Source organism: Staurois parvus, unplaced genomic scaffold (assembly GCF_062004578.1).
Source record: "Staurois parvus isolate SC_StPar_1 unplaced genomic scaffold, SC_StPar_1.0 ptg000549l, whole genome shotgun sequence".
NCBI lineage: Eukaryota > Metazoa > Chordata > Amphibia > Anura > Ranidae > Staurois > Staurois parvus.
This window is the reverse complement of record NW_028318345.1, coordinates 8323922-8346775: the sequence shown is the minus strand read 5'-3', so window position 1 is coordinate 8346775 and position 22854 is coordinate 8323922. Positions and strand designations below refer to the sequence as shown.

The 22854-nt window shown below is 39.7% G+C and overlaps 1 protein-coding gene across 1 annotated transcript in view; it reads right to left on the bottom strand.

Annotated features, from left to right (window-relative positions):
- Window positions 1–22854, bottom strand: part of PCSK5 (proprotein convertase subtilisin/kexin type 5) — a 670507-nt gene that overhangs the window by 102390 nt on the left and 545263 nt on the right. Inside the window, exon 21 of the mRNA XM_089691090.1 lies at window positions 3939–4041. Within this exon, the coding sequence (XP_089547216.1) occupies window positions 3939–4041 (103 nt within the window). The remainder of the gene's footprint in view (window positions 1–3938; window positions 4042–22854) is intronic.

Sequence of the window (22854 nt, the reverse complement as noted above, 5' to 3'; positions counted from 1 at the left end):
CTTTCTCCAGTTCTCTGATATCCGTCTTGTGAACTGGTGCCCGTAACTGAACTGCGTATTCCAAATTAAGTATTTCAATGATTTGTGCAGGGTCAACATTAAGTCTCCCTCTGGAGTCTATACCTCTTTTAATACAAGAGAGGATTTTGCTCGCTTTAGAAACTGCAGCTTGGCATTGCATGCTATTATGAAGCTTGTGATCTACCAGAACCCCCAGATCCTTCTCTGCCACTGACTCCCCCAACTGTTCTCCTGCTGGAATGTACAATGCATGCATATTCTTTGCCCCCAAGTACTAAACCTTACATTTATCAATATTAAACATAATTTGCCACATAGTTGTCCAATTAAGTGCATTGAGGTCAGCTATTTCAACAGTTACCCAAGTACACAAGGCCAAGTGAGAAGCTGATTAGGTCAAGAGATTGTGGGACATAATCAATCATATCAGATCCCACCTACTCAGCTGGCAAAACTGACCATTACCATCCTAGAGGGGGAAGCAAGAAGGTTAGTTTAGTTTTTATTCTAGGAGAAGATCAGGATTCCCCTGATAAGATGCTTAAAGTGATATTAAAGGCAGGTTTTACCACTTGCCAAGCTGGCAGGACACCTTTCAGCACTATCACACTTTGAATGACACTTGCACTTGTCATGCAACAATGTACACATATGAAATTATCATTTTTTTCACACAAATAAAGATTTCTTTTTGTTGTATTTAATCACCACTGGGTTTTTTTTATTTTTTTCACTATAACGGATAAAAGACTGCATTTTTTTTTAAATGTGTTTTTCTTTGTTTCTGTTATAAAATGTTGCAAATAAATAATCATTCTACATAAATTTAGGACAAAATGTATTCTGTTATATTTCTTTGGTGAAAATAACCCAAATCAGTGTTTATTATTTAGCTGGTAGGAAAGTTATAGAGTCCACAAACTATGGGATATATCTAAAAACTGATAAATCCTGATGTACTGACGCCATATCCCATTTCTTGAGGCCCAAAATGCCAGGACAGTACAAATACCCCTCAAATGATCACTTTTTGGAAAGTAGACAGTCTGAGGTATTTAGTAAGAGGCATGGCTAGTTTTCTGAAGTTGTCATTTATGGTCATAACTTTGAAAATTAAGAAATGAAAAACATTTTTTCACAATTTTTTTTTATATACTGTCACCAATGTAGTACAGAGTCATCAAATAACTGGTACAGCGATGATCAGGGACACTGACTGGCGACAGTATGGAAAATTTTTTTTTTTTTTTCAATTTTCAATTTTTTTTATGATTTTATTTTCTACTCCTGTGACCAGAGCAATACAATGTTACCATAGTAACATTGTACTACTCTAGACAAGTGATCAGGATTTTTATTTTTTTTATACCAACTAATTTAATTGGCATAAGCAAGCATTTTTACTGAATGAAACGGATTCATTCTGTAGTTTTTGTTGTGATCAGTTGTGATTGGCCACAGCTGATCACATGCTACAAATGGGCTGTGATTGGCTCAGTCTGTACATATGATCACTGTTACTAATCACAGCTAGCAGCACAGCTGTAAGCAATGAATTGCATGAAAGGAAGCCATTCATTGTTTACAACTTTCTTTCGTTGTGCTGTGATTGGTCACAGCGGTCAAATGACACTGGTAACGGGCAGGTGTAGTGATCTGTCATTGGCCATGTCCGGTGGACACAGCTGGTGACAGACTGCGCCAGGGCGCAGCACGTGGAGTGCACGCGAGGCGCGATCCTGGGAGGGTGTCATATGACATCCTCTCTGGATAATAGGGATCCCAACAGGCTGTCATCCTACAACACGCCAGGGGGTAAGGAGTTAAAAAAAAAAAAAAAGACAAAAAAAAAATGTCCTAATTACCTGCTCTGTGCATTGGCTGGCGCTTGCTTTGGGGGCTCCCGAGCAGGCTTGCTCCTTAGCCGCTGCTGTGTCTGTCCATTCACACACAGTGCATGTCTTGCCTCATTGGTTCATTGGCTGTGATTGACAGTAGCGGGAACCAATGGCTCCTGCTGCTGTCTCGGCCAATGAGAAGGGAGAAACCCGGGACAGCTGAGGTTCTTCTGGTGCACATTGCTGGATCGGGCTCAGGTATTAGTGGGGGCTTGGGGAGGTTGCTGCACATTTAAGATTTTTTACCTTCATGCATAGCATGCATGATGGCAAAAAACCTGGAGCCTTTACAACCACTTTAACTGATTAGAAGTGGTGTATAGCCAAATGGTAACATTGAGGAACCTTAGGGCCCACTTTTTCAGCAGAAAGCAGAGAGTGGGAGAATCCAAGCACTGGAACTGTGAGACTTGGCATCAGACATAGGCTGTAAGAAATTGGGCTGAGTAGGATGGCCTGGCAGGTGTGATGCAGATGGATGGCAGGAGGAACAATTCTGAGGTCTGACAAGAGAAAGATAAAAGTAACCCCTATTTAAAGTCAAACAAACTGTTAGAAGTGGCCATAGTGTGTCAGTAGCAGGGATTTACAGGTTCAGAAGCTACCCTGACTATCATAGGTGTGAAATCAATAGACTCATCTGCAACCAAAACATATGAGGTGGCCATCTGGAAACTTACAAAAGGTATGGCTTCAGACATTATCCACAGTGAAGTGCAGACAAGAATACTTCTTCAAAGGACAAGGAGGGGATGCCCCCTCATGGAGATGTTGAACACCACCTTAGAGGTGGCCAAGTGGAGCTGCTGAGTTGATCCATCTCCAGAGAGACTGCCTCAACCATACACATAGGAAGTCGTTAAAATAGAATGCATTAAGGAAAAAAATGTTCCAGTAATTTTATCACCTTCTCATCCGTTAAAAACTTACCTAAGTCTTCACTTGATCCATCTCTGTGCCTGTCTGCAGTGGCTCTCTCCTCTCTCACCGGACAGAGAGGCAACAGTGGGAGCCATTGGCTACTGCTGCTGTCAATCAAATCCTGTGAGAAGAGGGGGGGGGTGGGGCCATGCTGCACTCCAGGTCACCAGAATTAGTGTCCTCATTGAAAGATTTCCTCTCTATTACTGTTCTGGGACAACCCAAAATTTGAGACTGTCTTTTACTTTCACTTTCCATGACAGGAGCATAGACAGCAATAAAAACCTAATAGGCATTCTAATCCATCTCCACTCTGTACAAATCTAAACAAAACTTTTGCCTTTACAGTAGTTACACTTTAAGCTGTATGGAAACCTATGAACCTTTATTATTTTTGCAGTTTTTTGCTCAAATAAGTACAAACAAGGCTTTTGCTAGAACATTTAAGCCACAACAAATGTATGACAGATAAGTTGTTTAGCCCTGGTTCACACCAATGCGATTTGTCATGTGATTTGACTGTTCAAAATCACATGACAAGCAGCACCCTATTTGTGCCTATGGAACTGTTCAAATTGGTGCAACTCTGACTTGCACTGATTTTAAAGAATGTTCCTGCACTACTTTTGGTGATTTCATGTGCGACTTGCATTGATATCTGTGCATGAAGTCACACAGATGTTGTCAAGCCACACATGAAATCACACTGACCGGCGGCTTTGAAATCGCACTACTTCAGCTGAACCAGATAATTTGCCTTAAAGCCTCATGATTGAATCCAAACAGAAAATCTGCATGGAATTTTTATGTCCCTCCTATGTTTTCATGGTATCACTACACTCCAGCTATTATCTACAATCCAAACACATATTGCTTGGTTAACTGTAGTCAGGCAGTACCTTAGCAAAACCTGTAGATATTTAGTAAATAAGCTACTACTCCTCTTTATTTCAAATAGAAACATTGAGATTTTTGTAATTGGCTCTATCAATGAAAATATCATATATGAAATATCTGCTAGAGCTGAATTAGCTCATATGGATGTATAAAACAATGTTATCCTGTGATGCAACAGCCATGGGTATCTAGCAGTCTCACCTTGTAATAGAACATCCAATGCACTTATGTCTACCAGGACCGGTGCACTTATAACAAGATGCATCACATGGCCTGCAATGTCCAGATGCATCAATATATTCACCTAACAGAAAAAAAAAAGTCAAGTCAGTACATACAGTTCATTCTAGGCGAGCATGCATTATTAAATGATACCTATAATCAGAAGTAAACGTTACTCTTTGTTAACAGTGTTCTTGTGATGGATAGATAATAAGTAAAAGGAAGGAGGAAAAGGAAATCACTCTTGGAGTAAGTGCTGCTCCAAGATCCATCCAATGCTGGTCCAAAAGCATTAGCTATTTAGTCACAGGACTCTGTCGAATGGAGATATATGACTTCTGACTGGCTAATCCTTGCTTTTAGCAGAGATCATGTGGCTAACTGCCTAGGCACTAAAACCCAGATTACAGAACCCAGAGCAGTATTTCTTTTAAAGTGTTACTAAACCCAGGACCCTGCTTTCGCTGGTCTCCCACAGTACACACAAAATGGAAGTGCATTTATTTTAGTAAATACAAACTGCTAATATTTAGTACCTTTTAGCTACCTTTTCTCGTCAGCTGTTAGAGCAGTCTTGTGACTATTGTCAGTGTCCAGCTGAGCACATGTTAAAGCTTGTAGGTGGAGTTTTCATTCTGCTCTAGGATGCAGATCCCCTGACCTCTGTCTGGACAGTGCTGATTTGCCCTGTGCTGCTCACATGCACTCCCAAAACAACAAAACTAGCAATACACACCAAACTGGGTACCTGGACGCTACCTTCCTGCCCTGATTGAGTGCCTTCCATAGCTCAATAAAGCTTTGTGTGTTTACCATCTTCTTTGTGTGTTCTGTCCTGCCTACGCTTCCGTCACTGGGATCATCTCATTGTTGCCATCAGATTGAAGAAGGGGAGGATCAGAGAAGTCAGGATCAAAAATCCTTTTTTCACAATACAGAGGATTAAGCCCTTAGGTTCCACAGTGAGTATAACAAGCATGCTTTACTGTATATACAGACTGATTTGACTGTTGTGGGTTTAGTAACTTTAAGAAAGGTAAATATTCAGTTCCTTCTCTTATTATTTATTCATTCAAGCAAGAATATTACCATAGACAATGCTGTTAACATTCAGTATAGGTAATTTTTTAATAATATGTTGATTGAGGTTTGCTAATTAGCATTACAACAAAACAGTTAACATAAAAATAATAGTAATAAGGTAAACTAACTGGCAGATAGTAGAAGCCATAACCACACATAGTGAAGTCACTTGACAGTGGTGTTTGAGTGTCCTGAAATATCCTGGGAAGTGCTTTTATTTAGTGTCCTGAAATATAGCGTAGTAAGCAAATATGCAGTATAAGGTACCCCTCTTCTGAACTACAATGCAGCAATTAGTGCCTAAGCTACCTATTGGCAGGCCAGAGGGCTATCACATGGGGAGGAAGATGTGCCCAGTTTTCAGTTGCTATTTGCATAGGAGCTTGAGGAGGCTCTGGAAACACTGCCATGAGGCTTATTGTAAGAAATATATGTGCTAGGTTCCTATGGTGCCTGCTATCTGCAAGTTATTTTTCAACAACACGTGTATTTTTGAATCTAGTATGGGTATCCTTTAGCAATTACCCCTATTCACATATTTACATCTTTTACAAGGAAACATGGAAATAACATGATCAGATGCAGGTATATCAATGGAAAAAAAAGAAGTAATTAGCATGGAATATTATCAAGTCTTAGAAGTTAAGCAGAGATAACATATAGGCTGCATAAGACTTTCTCGGTTAGTAATCACAAGATATTTAGTACGTTTTAGCTACCACCAGAAGCACAAAGTTGCTCTATGAATCAGTTGCTAATGTAACCATATCTTTAGAATAGCCATGACTCTTGTTATCTTAAAAACAGTCAGTTAAGTTAGTCTATGCAATGAAGTAAATGCAAGCAGAGTGAAACTGAGAATGAAAAGCAAGTTAAATGAATTTACGTTATTGTTAGTTTGCATAATGGATGAGCTTTAGTAAGGTTTAGAAAATGTTCTAACCATCATGCTTACTGCATAAAATCATGCTAAAAATAAAATATTACATCTCTTACCAATCACAGAGGCAGGCGATTAAGGAAACTCCCGGAAATCCAAAAAATGCATGGCCTAAAAAATACTACCTGGAATTTTTTATTTAATGTCAGCACACAAAGGCTGCAGTTCCTTTTGTCTTTCACATCTGTAAATTTGGGTACACACTATCAGTTTTTTCTTGTTCAAACCAGCGGGTTGAACGAAAAAAACTGAAAAGCTCAGGAGTAGCTTGCTGTACTAACTATGCAATGTTAGTACAGCGATCTCCCTACTGAGCTATTGTGTTCTGACAGGTCAGTGCTGGCAGCCTCCGGCTGCCAGGACTGATCGGATACCGATTGGATGTTGGCTTTCCAGCATGTCCATTTGACAGAAGCCAGCCCTTCATCCAGCTTCTGTCAGACAGGCAAGTGTACATGGGCCGAATGTCAGCCAGTTTCTATTGAACCGACCGATACTGGCCAATATTTGGCCCTTGTATACGGGGCTTAAGCAACACTACTAGTTGTCAATGATTAACACATTTCTGCCCAAATTTAATTAATTTCCTAATCTGAAAAAGTGTAAATATATACGATAGGAAATCTTGTACATACAGTCACTAGGATTTAGTTGAGAGGAATTATTTAAAGTGTATGCAAAGGCAAAACTTTTTTTTTTACTGTTAGTTCTGGGTGGAGATAGGGTAGACCAGCTTGCAAGTGTTTATTGCTGTCTGTGTCCCCAGTGGGGAGAATAAACACTGTATTTGCCCTTATGACCACAGACACCAAGACAGAACACATGGGGAAATTTTAGAGTTGTCACAAGAGCAAGGAGTGAGGGGAATTCATCTAATGGGCATACATTTTCCAGTAGCAACTGTCTAACATAGGAATCCTCCTCACTTTGGGAAAATGTTCTATCACTTCCTGTAACATTTCTAGGACAGGTGGTCAAGGGAGATCTCAGTGGGACATAACCAGCAACAAAATATACTAAAAGAGATGTTGTCCCTTTCCCTTTGACTAATGTAAAAAGTTTTGGCTGTTGAAACATTTTAGGTTTAGATGATAAGGCTTGTGTTCGGTTCAAATAGTTTCTATGTCCTAGCACAATGCAATTCACTTGCTCAACATGCGGAAAAAATTGGTGTACCCACTTTTACCCCATGCAACCATCACTAGAAATATATTTACTGTATTTCTAAAAAAAGATGATGATGAATAAGAGTGAATGTGAATTCAATATACACCAATTTAGACAAAAGTAAGTGCCTGCATTCAACAAAATTTTCGAAATATGCCCTTTAGTAAGTTTAGACCTGAGTTATCCTTCATCTGTGTGTTAAGCTTGGCTATACTGCCAGGGTCAGCAATTTTCTCTGCTCCAGCTGGGCTACAAATAGGATCACTCAGAAACATTCTGGCTGTTAGGTAGCCCGTGAAGCTAATATAGCTAACAAAAATCGGGGATGTGAAAATAATGGTTAACTGTTTCAGACACTTCCAGTGACATTCCTGTACATAAAGCCACACGAATACATATTTAAACTGTACAAAAATATATCACTGCATTTTGTAGTTGTAAAATTGACTTACAATGAGATAGCAAACACTCCCTTAATGGCAAACATATGTTAAAGTAAATCTAAAGTCAAACCTTCTCTTTAGATTTGGATGGGATGGTAAGATGTTAGATATACCCTTTTCACCCTTTCTAATATAGTTATTTAATATAGCCATGCAAAGGGGAGGCTTACTAAAATAGGTGCAAAGAGAATATGGTGCAGCTGTGCATAATAACCAATCAGCTTCCAGGTTTTATTGTCAGAGCTTACTTGGACAAGTTAAAGTTAGATGCTGATTGGTTACCATGCACAGTTTTTAGTAAAGCTCCCCCAAAGTGTAGCTTATGCATAGAAAGATTAAACGCTTCATATTTCAATTGATTGTGGTCAGGTTAGTTAAAGTGTTACTCTACTGCTCTTAAAAACCCTTGCCTGTTGTTATTTTAAAACTAATGTATGTATTTTTATTTCAGGTAATATGAAATATTGTATAAAAACATTACGTAACCTTTTATCCAGTCTACTCTGCCCCACATTCATGCAATGTTTCTGTGTTCTTTTGAACTGCATTAAATTATAATTTTTCTGTAGTATGCTAACATCTAGAGGTGATTGTTTATCAATATAATTTATTGTATCTTCCTCTGTTCTCCCATTTTATTTAATGCTAGTTGGTTTACTCCTAGCTAGACCCTCCCCACTTCTTCCATGTCCCCTTAGTCATTGTTAGGTATTCACAGAGACAGGTTTTAGGAAATTCATTGTCTTCTTCAAGTCTTCCTCTGTGCTGCAATTAGAGAAGAACAATTGCATTGGATTCAACATCTGTGTCTTATTAAAGAGGTAAGTTGTCTATGGATGGTGCCAAGTCAGCAGGTGATCATTTTGTCTGGACAGACTGGGTCTTAGGAGGTATGTCAATGCATAAAGTAGCATTTGAAACAGAACACAGGTGGATTGCTAGGTTACTTTTCATGTGTCATGCTGTCTTCCATGAAAACCAGTTGTTTATAGAAATTATTAGTTCAAGGTGAAATTTGCACACAGAACTGACACAGTCCAAATTTTGAGTGGGAGATGTGCTGCCTGAAAATGCATAGATAACTTGTAATGCCCCAGGAGCCCTTTAACCCCGGTTCACATATACGTGGCCATGCGGGCCGCATTTTGCACGGGCACGAGAGCCCATTCATTTGAATGGATTCCTGTGCCCTGTGACACGCAGGGAAGTAGTCCCTGCACTTCTTTTGAAAACGCAGCCCGCACAGGAACCTTGGTTCCCAGTATGGTTCCGATTTCCAGTGCGGACAGCGTGCCATGAAAACTAATGGCACCCACCCGTGGCTCCGCATTTCTCTGTGCAGCTGCACAGATTTTCATGCGGATTCACAGCAGCACCACCCGCACGGATGTGAACCTAGGGTTACTACATATTACATGTTTTTTTTTAAATAGTAAAAAGAGATTTAAAATCTCAGTTTAAAACATATAAAAATAAAACCAATACAAAAGCATTCTGGCCTCCATTTAATTCACCCCTTGTACAAATATAGGATTTGCCAAGAACTTTTATTTTTTTTTGGTAGTTTGTTGAGACATACTTATGCCACAGCATATTAGCAAGAATAACAGGAAAAGGGGGAGTAGCCTTTTTATGCCCCCCCTTCCTCATGGGACCTTGGCAGCAGCGTAATAAGCCCTATTTGTAATAGATTGTAATGGGGCTTAATGTGATTGGTTATGGTCACATCATAGGAACCTCCTGGAATTTTGGAGGACTGAATAGTGATTGGTCAATTAGGATCATATGACCCCCTAAAAAACATTCTAGAAGACTTGGGGTTCTGTATTTAAGCGGCTGTTTAAGGGGCTCCGTGCCAGTTGCCAGAGAGAGAGTGTCGAGGGGAGCTCCCTTCCCCCCCTTCCCCAGTCGCAGCCAGTTTAGATGGCAATATAAATTCTTAGTCAGCTCGTGTTGTAGTGGCTGAGCTGAGTTGCTAATGCATTCATAGTATATTATTGAATAAAGCTATGGTGTTGATAAATTTATATTGTAAAGATTATTCAAACCATTAAACCAGGCCGTGGCCTATGTTACTGAATACAGTGTTTTTGGTTATTTTTTATTCTTTGCATGTTTGTAGATTAGCCTGCTGCCTACGGCCCCATATGATAGTGATGTTGTAACTTGCAAAACAATAATGTATGTTGTAACATGCAAATGCTATAAAACATCCAAAAAGCAACAGGGTACTTGCTTACACTTACTCATTTCATGGATTCCCCTATCTTTACTTATGCATAATAACAGCTGAGGAATGAGAAACAATTTGACTTTCAAAAGAAATTCTTCATTAAAAGACAAAGTCTGTTTTTCATGAAATATGAAGCTTCCTGTATAATCTTTTGCAAATAGTTATATTAACAGCAGAGCTGGAATACCATCTTGCAAATAAACTATAAGGTTCAGGTTAATCTATTCCTCCTGTTTATCACAAAAACACGTCTAATTTTACTGATAAAATCATTTACAATATAATGTGATTCAGTTTGCCACTGAGACGAGAACATCAAGTATTTCATTTTTGAGCTGTAATAAAAAACACAAAATCAATATCATTAAATCATGTTCAGGATATAGAGTGCTAAGCAACCTTTGTGGGATTAGTATGTGTTTCAGTGGTTTTCTTATCAGAAAGACACAGAGTTGGCAAATTGCAATTGATCGTTCTTAAATGAAGTCGAACACAGATCCATGCACAAAACTAAATAGAAAAAGGAGAGTTTGACCTAGCTATAATCAGATCTATAGTATGTGCCATAAATAATTTCCATTTAATATTTCTGTGCTGCTCTTAGGTCCAAGTTTTTTTATTCCTGATAAAACAGTGTTATAGACTTCTAGTGTACGTAATGAAATTATTTATGACTGGCAAGTGAATAAATTTCTGAGAAGAAGATCAGTGAATGTTTTATTAGAAGGGAAATGGGACAGATATTGATTTTATTGCAACATTAAATAAAACCTACAGATGATTAGGCATGGGGTGAACCTGTCCAAGGTATTGTTCATTATATCAATACTTTGGAAATAGTATATTCCAAAACTACTTTTCAACTTAACTTATTAAATATTTCTGGACATATTTTCTAGCACGATAACTAGTATTAACTAATCAGTTTAACTGACTTTGTGGAAAGTAATATATCTGTGTGCATGAGCTGCTAAGACTCTGCAAACTCATAATGATTGTACAGATATTTGATGTGCAAAGTTTTGACACATACAGTATTAATAAATCTGAATATTGACATTTTGTACCTAAGGTAGACACATAGGTGGGGTGGTGATCATACAATGATATTACCCATATATTTATTGAAGACATTGGGGTTGATTTACTAAAATTGGAGCGTGCAAAATCTGATGCAGCTCTGCACTGAAACCAATCAGCTCTCAGGTTCTATTGTTAAAGCCTATTTGAAAAAGCTGAAGTTAGAAGCTGATTGTTTACCATGCATGGCTGCTCCAAATTTTGCAGTCTTCAGTTGTATGTTGTAGTACTATATATCAACACCATTGGCTGCATTAAGAGTTATTCTAGAATTGTACATAGAAACAAAACTAACAGATTAGATCTGTAATTATCTGATCTTGCCAAGCCTTAGGTACATTTAATAAATGTAATATAACTGTTGCTTTTCTTTTGTCTCCTAAGGTGGTATGGTAGCTTCCAATGATGCCAAAAGTAGACAATATTTGCAGATAAAGGAGTAGAAGCACTGGGGCACTGGTGTTGGTGTAGGATTGGTTTAAGTGTCTGCTTAAACCATTTGCTGATAGATTGTGTATCTCAATAAGAATCCAGTCAAAAATTGTCTTATATCAACAGAAAGTGCAGTTTCCGGTCCAATACACAATCTTAATCAAGTTTAGGCCCTAGCGAAGGGGGGCATTGTTTTTAACCCAACACATGTTTGCTTGGCATGCCTTTCATTTGATTTTGGAATAAAACTGTATTCTAATTACAAATATCTGATGCAGTGACTTGACATCCTTCAAAACTGACAATTTACACATAACTTTTACACATATATTGTACAGTTACATCAGTCCCTGCCCTCAAGGAGCTTGCAGTCTAAGGTCCCTAACTCACATTCATACATACACATACTAGGGCCAATTTAGACAGGAGCCAATTATCCTACCAGCATGTCTTTGAAGAGTGGGAAGAAAGCCACACAAGCACAAAGAGAACATGCAAACCACTTAGCCACTGTGCTGCCCTAAACAACATGTGTACTTGTGAACTATGCACAAAAGTCAATTAACAATCTCTTCTCGATGGCATGGTTCTGGATCCAAATGGGCACTTGCAATCAACTAGTCCATTATCTACAGTAAAGTGCTTCACAATCCAGTGACTGGAAACCATTGCTATTACAGGCAACTTTATATTCTTTTTACTGTTTAAAATAACATGTATTTAATGTGATATTCTTTATAATTATTAAATGAAATCAGCACTAGAGAACAGACTATAAACTGTCATTGAACAAAATGAAGAAATGATCAAATTTAATGCCATCTACATAGGAGCCAGCAAATGAGCATAAATTGAAATATGGAGAACATTATAATACCCAAACCTGAATCTCTGTAACTCCATCATAACAAACCTTGCTCTAGTCACATTATTTTTTTATAAGACTGCATAGAGTATGTTCTTGAATATACATCCTATTATAGTTCCACTGCAACGCAAGAATTTATTCCTGAAGCATCAAATGTTTTCATTAAATAGTTCATTCAAGCCTGCAGGAAAAGGAGGTAGAGGTTGTGAGTCACCTCATATATTGCTTCAGTAGAGATTCTTATTTACTGTCTTTTACTTGTTTTCTGTACCCTATTGGTTTAATGCTACAATAATGTTGTGTTCAAATTCTGCAACATATAAAGCTGCTGATACATTACCTGTAAATATTTGGAGCATGGCATAATTCAAAACCTACACAGTTTAAAAGCCTAAATGCCACTTTCACATTTTCATGGGGAGTTTCTGCCTCCAAAATGTAATTTAGGTTAAATAAGATATATTAGTATAATTTTTATTCTCCATTCATGCAATGGCAAGAGGATTGCAGAGGGAGGAGAGACCTGTCAGCCTATGCATTCCTCTTGCTTGTCTCAGGTAAGTGGTTACAGCCAAAACAAGCTGCAGCTATGAATCAACCACCTCCTTCATAGCTAATGTCAGATGGGCACTTCAGGAGGGGACAGGTCTAAATTCATAATTAGGTGTATTACTAATCAGTAGCCAATCCTCAGGCTATGTGCCCTAACCCCTCAGTGGGAAGCCCTCTGCCTATGTGTGGTAACCCCTCTGTGGGCAGTTTCCAGCCTGTGCGCTCTAGTCCCTCAGTGTCCAAGCTCAAGCCTAGGTGCATTAATGTCCCTCCCCAGTCCATGCATTAAAGCTGAATAATGCAAAAAGTGTATGTACACTATAAGTTAAGTCCAGTTAGGTGCATGTCACCTTTGTGATTTATCTCTATTACTTATATGAATGTAAAGTTGTGAGAGAGGAGAGAAGCACACAGAGCAGCTATGCTCATCTCTCCTCTCTGCTGCCCATTCACAAAAGCCTTTGTATCTTGTGAATAAGTTCATGTAGTGCAAAGGCTTCTGCAAATGGCCAGGAGGAGAGGGGCAGGAATAGCAGTTCTAGCAACTCTGTTCTTGGAGGAACTGAGACTCAGAGTAAGCAGTCACTGTCACTGGTGGCTGTAGTGATACACTTGTGGAGTTGCTTTTGTGTGTCTAAATGAAGCTCGATTTGTCCCTGTGATGAGTTTTACTTCCTGACTGGCTTTTCCTGGGAATTCTGCATTATTTTGTAAGATTGTCTGTTTGGGCTTTGGATGATTGCATGCTCCCCGTTGTCGCCTCCATGTGTGGTGTTGGGGCTACTGGGTGCTTCCCAAGGTCAGCCTTCTCCTCCTTTGGGATAGTTCCCCCCAGATCTCTACCAGTGCTCTATTGACCTTTTTCCCGATTTGTGTTTGGCTTGGGGGTGTATCTATGTTGGTTGGTCTGCACCCCTTGACTCCTGAGGAAGCTCTGACTGTGAAATACGCTGGACCTTTGCACCCTCATCTTTACACTATGTTAACCACATTATGGTCATGGTCTCTGTGCCCTTGTTGAATTATATGCATTTAGATTATATTATTAGTAGAGATGAGCGAATCGAACTAGGCGAACCGGAATTCGAGTCGAATTTCAGGAAATATTCGATTCGTGTCGAAACCGAAATTTTGCCTACTTCGGGTGCGCGAATCGAACATTTCCCGATCAGCCGGCAAAAGTGTCCCTGCAGTGAGCTCCGCTATTTCTGACAGTTCTCTGACAGAAGGAACACATGTTTAGCGGTTGAAACATTGTATCTATTAGTTTACATTTAGGATACAGATGTTTCAACCACTGTACATGTGAAGAAGTTGTGAGAGAACTGTCAGAAATAGAGGAACTCTGCACATACACTTTTTGCCGGCTTGGAATTATTCTTCTTTTCATCCTACTTCTTCTTCTTCTTCATCCTCAGAAGAAGAGGATGAGGATGAGGATGAAGAAGAAGAAGAAGAAGAAGAAGAAGAAGTAGGATGAAAAGAAGAATAATTCCAAGCCGGCAAAAAGTGTATGTGCAGAGTTCCTCTATTTCTGACAGTTCTCTCACAGCTTCTTCACATGTACAGCGGTTGAAACATCTGTATCCTAAATGGAAACTAATAGATACAATTTGTATCTATTAGTTTCCATTTAGGATACAGATATTTCAACCGCTGTACATGTGAAGAAGCTGTGAGAGAACTGTCAGAAATAGAGGAACTCTGCACATACACTTTTTGCCGGCTTGGAATTATTCTTCTTTTCATTCTTCTTCTTCTTCCTCATCCTCATCCTCTTCTTCTGAGGATGAGGATGAAGAAGAAGAAGAAGAAGAAGTAGGATGAAAAGAAGAATAATTCCAAGCCGGCAAAAAGTGTATGTGCAGAGTTCCTCTATTCTGCAGATACACTTAGAGGAGCTCTGCAGATACACTTAGAGGAGCTCTGCACATACACTTTTTGCCGGCTTGGAATTAATCTTATTTTCATCCTACTTCTTCTTCTTCTTCTTCTTCTTCTTCATCCTCATCCTCAGAAGAAGAAGAGGATGAGGATGAGGATGAAGAAGAAGAAGAAGAAGTAGGATGAAAATAAGAATAATTCCAAACCGGAAAAAAGTGTATGTGCAGAGCTCCTCTAAGTGTATCTGCAGAGCTCCTCTAAGTGTATCTGCAGAATAGAGGAACTCTGCACATACACTTTTTGCCGGAAACCGCTGTATGGAGTGAATGTCCCAGAACTGTCAGAAATAGACTATTTATGACAGTTCTGGGACATTCACTGCATACAGCTGTTTTAACCGCTGTATGGAGGGAATGTCATGGAACTGTCAGAAATAGACTATTAATGACAGTTCTGGGACTGTCCTTCCATGCAGCGGTTGAAACATTGTATGTATTTGTTTCCATAAATGGATCCATTTATGGAAACAAATACATACAATGTTTCAACCGCTGTATGGAAGGACAGTCCCACAACTGTCATTAATAGTCTATTTCTGACAGTTCCATGACATTCCCTCCATACAGCGGTTAAAACAGCTGTATGGAGTGAATGTCCCAGATCTATCAGAAATAGACTATTTATGACAGTTCTGGGACATTCACTGCATACAGCTGTTTTAACCGCTGTATGGAGGGAATGTCATGGAACTGTCAGAAATAGACTATTAATGACAGTTCTGGGACTGTCCTTCAATGCAGCGGTTGAAACATTGTATGTATTTGTTTCCATAAATGGATCCATTTATGGAAACAAATACATACAATGTTTCAACCGCTGCATGGAAGGACAGTCCCAGAACTGTCATTAATAGTCTATTTCTGACAGTTCCATGACATTCCCTCCATACAGCGGTTAAAACAGCTGTATGGAGTGAATGTCCCAGATCTATCAGAAATAGACTATTTATGACAGTTCTGGGACATTCACTGCATACAGCTGTTTTAACCGCTGTATGGAGGGAATGTCATGGAACTGTCAGAAATAGACTATTAATGACAGTTGTGGGACTGTCCTTCCATACAGCGGTTGAAACATTGTATGTATTTGTTTCCATAAATGGATCCATTTATGGAAACAAATACATACAATGTTTCAACCGCTGCATGGAAGGACAGTCCCACAACTGTCATTAATAGTCTATTTCTGACAGTTCCATGACATTCCCTCCATACAGCGGTTAAAACAGCTGTATGGAGTGAATGTCCCAGATCTATCAGAAATAGACTATTTATGACAGTTCTGGGACATTCACTGCATACAGCTGTTTTAACCGCTGTATGGAGGGAATGTCATGGAACTGTCAGAAATAGACTATTAATGACAGTTCTGGGACTGTCCTTCAATGCAGCGGTTGAAACATTGTATGTATTTGTTTCCATAAATGGATCCATTTATGGAAACAAATACATACAATGTTTCAACCGCTGCATGGAAGGACAGTCCCAGAACTGTCATTAATAGTCTATTTCTGACAGTTCCATGACATTCCCTCCATACAGCGGTTAAAACAGCTGTATGGAGTGAATGTCCCAGATCTATCAGAAATAGACTATTTATGACAGTTCTGGGACATTCACTGCATACAGCTGTTTTAACCGCTGTATGGAGGGAATGTCATGGAACTGTCAGAAATAGACTATTAATGACAGTTCTGGGACTGTCCTTCAATGCAGCGGTTGAAACATTGTATGTATTTGTTTCCATAAATGGATCCATTTATGGAAACAAATACATACAATGTTTCAACCGCTGCATGGAAGGACAGTCCCAGAACTGTCATTAATAGTCTATTTCTGACAGTTCCATGACATTCCCTCCATACAGCGGTTAAAACAGCTGTATGGAGTGAATGTCCCAGATCTATCAGAAATAGACTATTTATGACAGTTCTGGGACATTCACTGCATACAGCTGTTTTAACCGCTGTATGGAGGGAATGTCATGGAACTGTCAGAAATAGACTATTAATGACAGTTCTGGGACTGTCCTTCAATGCAGCGGTTGAAACATTGTATGTATTTGTTTCCATAAATGGATCCATTTATGGAAACAAATACATACAATGTTTCAACCGCTGTATGGAAGGACAGTCCCACAACTGTCATTAATAGTCTATTTCTGACAGTTCCATGACATTCCCTCCATACAGCGGTTAAAACAGCTGTATGGAGTGAATGTCCCAGATCTATCAGAAATAGACTATTTATGACAGTTCTGGGACATTCACTGCATACAGCTGTTTTAACCGCTGTATGGAGGGAATGTCATGGAACTGTCAGAAATAGACTATTAATGACAGTTCTGGGACTGTCCTTCAATGCAGCGGTTGAAACATTGTATGTATTTGTTTCCATAAATGGATCCATTTATGGAAACAAATACATACAATGTTTCAACCGCTGCATGGAAGGACAGTCCCAGAACTGTCATTAATAGTCTATTTCTGACAGTTCCATGACATTCCCTCCATACAGCGGTTAAAACAGCTGTATGGAGTGAATGTCCCAGATCTATCAGAAATAGACTATTTATGACAGTTCTGGGACATTCACTGCATACAGCTGTTTTAACCGCTGTATGGAGGGAATGTCATGGAACTGTCAGAAATAGACTATTAATGACAGTTCTGGGACTGTCCTTCCATGCAGCGGTTGAAACATTGTATGTATTTGTTTCCATAAATGGATCCATTTATGGAAACAAATACATACAATGTTTCAACCGCTGTATGGAAGGACAGTCCCACAACTGTCATTAATAGTCTATTTCTGACAGTTCCATGACATTCCCTCCATACAGCGGTTAAAACAGCTGTATGGAGTGAATGTCCCAGATCTATCAGAAATAGACTATTTATGACAGTTCTGGGACATTCACTGCATACAGCTGTTTTAACCGCTGTATGGAGGGAATGTCATGGAACTGTCAGAAATAGACTATTAATGACAGTTCTGGGACTGTCCTTCAATGCAGCGGTTGAAACATTGTATGTATTTGTTTCCATAAATGGATCCATTTATGGAAACAAATACATACAATGTTTCAACCGCTGCATGGAAGGACAGTCCCAGAACTGTCATTAATAGTCTATTTCTGACAGTTCCATGACATTCCCTCCATACAGCGGTTAAAACAGCTGTATGGAGTGAATGTCCCAGATCTATCAGAAATAGACTATTTATGACAGTTCTGGGACATTCACTGCATACAGCTGTTTTAACCGCTGTATGGAGGGAATGTCATGGAACTGTCAGAAATAGACTATTAATGACAGTTCTGGGACTGTCCTTCCATACAGCGGTTGAAACATTGTATGTATTTGTTTCCATAAATGGATCCATTTATGGAAACAAATACATACAATGTTTCAACCGCTGCATGGAAGGACAGTCCCAGAACTGTCATTAATAGTCTATTTCTGACAGTTCTATGACATTCCCTCCATACAGCGGTTGAAACCGCTGTATGGAGTGAATGTCCCAGAACTGTCAGAAATAGACAGAAACTGTCACAGAACTGTCCTTCTTCTCATCCTTCTCCTTCTTCTCATCCTTCTTCTCATCCTTCTTCTCATCCTTCTCCTTCTTCTCATCCTTCTCCTTCTTCTCATCCTTCTCCTTCTGCTCATCCTTCTTCTCATCCTTCTCCTTCTTCTCATCCTTCTCCTTCTCCTTCTTCTCATCCTTCTCCTTCTCCTTCTTCTCATCCTTCTCCTTCTCATCCTTCTCCTTCTCCTTCTCATCCTTCTCCTTCTTCTCATCCTTCTCCTTCTTCTCATCCTTCTCCTTCTCCTTCTTCTCATCCTTCTCCTTCTCCTTCTCATCCTTCTCCTTCTTCTCATCCTTCTCCTTCTCCTCATCCTTTTTCTTCTCATCCTTCTCCTTCTCCTTCTTCTCATCCTTCTCCTTCTTCTCATCCTTCTCCTTCTTCTCATCCTTCTCCTTCTTCTCATCCTTCTCCTTCTTCTCCTTCTTCTCATCATTCTCCTTCTTCTCATCCTTCTCCTTCTTCTCATCCTTCTCATCCTTCTTCTCATCCTTCTTCTTCTCATCCTTCTCCTTCTTCTCATCCTTCTCCTTCTCCTTCTCATCCTTCTCCTTCTTCTCATCCTTCTCCTTCTTCTCATCCTTCTCCTTCTCATCCTTCTCCTTCTCCTTCTTCTCTTCCTTCTCCTTCTTCTCATCCTTCTCCTTCTTCTCATCCTTCTTCTTCTCATCCTTCTCCTCCTTCTTCTCATCCTTCTTCTCATCCTTCTCCTTCTTCTCATCCTTCTCCTTCTCCTTCTTCTCATCCTTCTCCTTCTTCTCATCCTTCTCCTTCTTCTCATCCTTCTCCTTCTTCTCATCCTTCTCCTTCTTCTCATCCTTCTCCTTCTTCTCATCCTTCTCCTTCTCCTTCTTCTCTTCCTTCTCCTTCTTATCATCCTTCTCCTTCTTCTCATCATTCTCCTTCTTCTCATCCTTCTCCTTCTTCTCATCCTTCTTCTTCTCATCCTTTTCCTTCTTCTCATCCTTCTTCTTCTCATCCTTCTTCTTCTCATCCTTCTCCTTCTCATCCTTCTCTTTCTTCTCATCCTTCTCCTTCTCCTTCTCATCCTTCTCCTTCTCCTTCTTCTCATCCTTCTCCTTATTCTCAGCCTTCTTCTTCTCATCCTTCTCCTTCTCATCCTTCTCCTTCTCATCCTTCTCCTTCTTCTCATCCTTCTCCTTCTTCTCATCCTTCTCCTTCTCCTTCTTCTCATCCTTCTCCTTCTCCTTCTTCTCATCCTTCTCCTTCTCCTTCTTCTCATCCTTCTCCTTCTTCTCATCCTTCTCCTTCTTCTCATCCTTCTCCTTCTCCTTCTTCTCATCCTTCTCCTTCTCCTCATCCTTTTTCTTCTCATCCTTCTCCTTCTCCTTCTTCTCATCCTTCTCCTTCTTCTCATCCTTCTCCTTCTTCTCATCCTTCTCCTTCTTCTCATCCTTCTCCTTCTCCTTCTTCTCTTCCTTCTCCTTCTTATCATCCTTCTCCTTCTTCTCATCATTCTCCTTCTTCTCATCCTTCTCCTTCTTCTCATCCTTCTTCTTCTCATCCTTTTCCTTCTTCTCATCCTTCTTCTTCTCATCCTTCTTCTTCTCATCCTTCTCCTTCTCATCCTTCTCTTTCTTCTCATCCTTCTCCTTCTCCTTCTTCTCATCCTTCTCCTTCTTCTCATCCTTCTCCTTCTTCTCATCCTTCTCCTTATTCTCAGCCTTCTTCTTCTCATCCTTCTCCTTCTCATCCTTCTCCTTCTCATCCTTCTCCTTCTTCTCATCCTTCTCCTTCTTCTCATCCTTCTCCTTCTCCTTCTTCTCATCCTTCTCCTTCTCCTTCTTCTCATCCTTCTCCTTCTCCTTCTTCTCATCCTTCTCCTTCTTCTCATCCTTCTCCTTCTTCTCATCCTTCTCCTTCTCCTTCTTCTCATCCTTCTCCTTCTCCTCATCCTTTTTCTTCTCATCCTTCTCCTTCTCCTTCTTCTCATCCTTCTCCTTCTTCTCATCCTTCTCCTTCTTCTCATCCTTCTCCTTCTTCTCATCCTTCTCCTTCTTCTCCTTCTTCTCATCATTCTCCTTCTTCTCATCCTTCTCCTTCTTCTCATCCTTCTCATCCTTCTTCTCATCCTTCTTCTTCTCATCCTTCTCCTTCTTCTCATCCTTCTCCTTCTCCTTCTTCTCATCCTTCTCCTTCTTCTCATCCTTCTCCTTCTCATCCTTCTCCTTCTCCTTCTTCTCTTCCTTCTCCTTCTTCTCATCCTTCTCCTTCTTCTCATCCTTCTTCTTCTCATCCTTCTCCTCCTTCTTCTCATCCTTCTTCTCATCCTTCTTCTTCTCATCCTTCTCCTTCTTCTCATCCTTCTCCTTCTTCTCATCCTTCTCCTTCTTCTCATCCTTCTCCTTCTTCTCATCCTTCTCCTTCTTCTCATCCTTCTCCTTCTTCTCATCCTTCTCCTTCTCCTTCTTCTCTTCCTTGTCCTTCTTATCATCCTTCTCCTTCTTCTCATCATTCTCCTTCTTCTCATCCTTCTTCTTCTCATCCTTTTCCTTCTTCTCATCCTTCTTCTTCTCATCCTTCTTCTTCTCATCCTTCTCCTTCTCATCCTTCTCTTTCTTCTCATCCTTCTCCTTCTCCTTCTTCTCATCCTTCTCCTTCTTCTCATCCTTCTCCTTCTCCTTCTTCTCATCCTTCTCCTTATTCTCAGCCTTCTTCTTCTCATCCTTCTCCTTCTCATCCTTCTCCTTCTCATCCTTCTCCTTCTTCTCATCCTTCTCCTTCTTCTCATCCTTCTCCTTCTCCTTCTTCTCATCCTTCTCCTTCTCCTTCTTCTCATCCTTCTCCTTCTCCTTCTTCTCATCCTTCTCCTTCTTCTCATCCTTCTCCTTCTTCTCACCCTTCTCCTTCTTCTCATCCTTCTCCTTCTCCTTCTTCTCATCCTTCTCCTTCTCCTTCTCCTTCCTCATCTCCAAGGGCATTTAAATTAAAGGTACAGTGTTCTGCACTAATTTAAAGGCTCTCTGAAGCCTAGAAACCCTTTAAATAAGTCATCTTCGTAGCGGAGAAATTCGCATCGAATCGAATTTCACACTGGAATTCGCCGAATCAGCCGAATCGAATTTTTCATTTCTTCGCTCATCTCTAATTATTAGGATTGTGCATGGGGTTGCTGACTGTAGATACAGTTAATAAAATTTAAATGGACAGCGCATCAGTATTAAACATATAATCATGTGCATATATTATAAACAATAATATACAGCATAAGTTGCCGTTAATAAAGTTCCAAATGGTGAAACAAGTGCACGTGCTTGTGCTCCAGCCTAATTGAAGTGCTTAGTTTCTTCAGTAAAATCAAAGTGCTCTACTGTGCTCCACTGTGAATGGAAAAAAACAACAAAAGACATTGAAGATAAAATTTTAGTCATTGAATCCTTCAAAGTCCACATCAGTATCATCAGTGGACATGTGATTAGGAGATGTAGAAGGCTGGGGTAAGGGAGATGACGAAGTAGACATAGGGGTCCTGGGTGTAGCTTGCGAGAAGAATCCCATTATTATGCTCTGTTTTGTCATTTTCTTTTTTTCTTCATAAATTTCATGATAGCATTTTAAAAGTTCACTCATTTGCCGTTCAACTTTGTTAACTGTTCAACATCTGGATCCATAGCCTCTAGTTCTAACATAGCTGCGTTGACAGAATACACCTGCATATCCCTTTGCAGTGAACCTCTTTGGTACTTCAACAATTCTGTCTTCTAAGTGTTCCTGTCCTTCCGACTCTATTAATTCTTCTGCACTCAGCTCTCAGTATATTCCACTAATTCTTCGATATCTTGCACTCCAACCTCAAAATTAAGCACATTAGCAAGCTTCACAGTTGTTTCGTTTATGAGATTCACATATTCATCTTTGAGAAATGCTTCCGTATTATGCACAAACTTTTTTAGGCATTTTTTCCATACGCCTCAAATACAGTTTTCCGTCACTCCTTCCCAAGCTGCTTCAATGTTTTTAATGCAGTCTAAAATACAGAACTCACGAAGGGTTACTTCATTGTTTTCTGTTGCTGCTATAGCTTTGGAAAAAGTTGTGCGCAAATAGTGCGCTTTCAAGGTAGCTATAGCCCCCTGGTCCATGGGCTGTACGCCAGCGGTTGTATTTTTTGGTAAATACACTACCTTTACCACTTAGCGTAGATCATCAAGATGCTGTGGGTGGCCTGGACCATTATCAAGTAGGAGTAGAATTTTAAAAAGGAACGTTCTTTTCTTTACAGAAACACTTCACCGAGGGTATAAAGTAGTTGCTGAACCAACCTTCAAATAAAGCGTCACCCAGGCCTTGTTATTAGCTCTATAGTAAACGGGCAGCGTGTGCTCACTAATGTGCTTTAATGCACAAGGGTTCTCAGAGTGATAGATGAGGAAAGGCTTTAATTTGAACACTAACATTTCCTCCCAACAACAATATGACTCTATCCTTAAAGGCAGGCATTGTTTTCGCTTCTTTGTGCATGTAGGACCTTTCAGGAATTTTCTTCCAAAAATTGCCGGTTTCATCCACATTGAAGATTTGTTATAGACAATCCTATATGATTT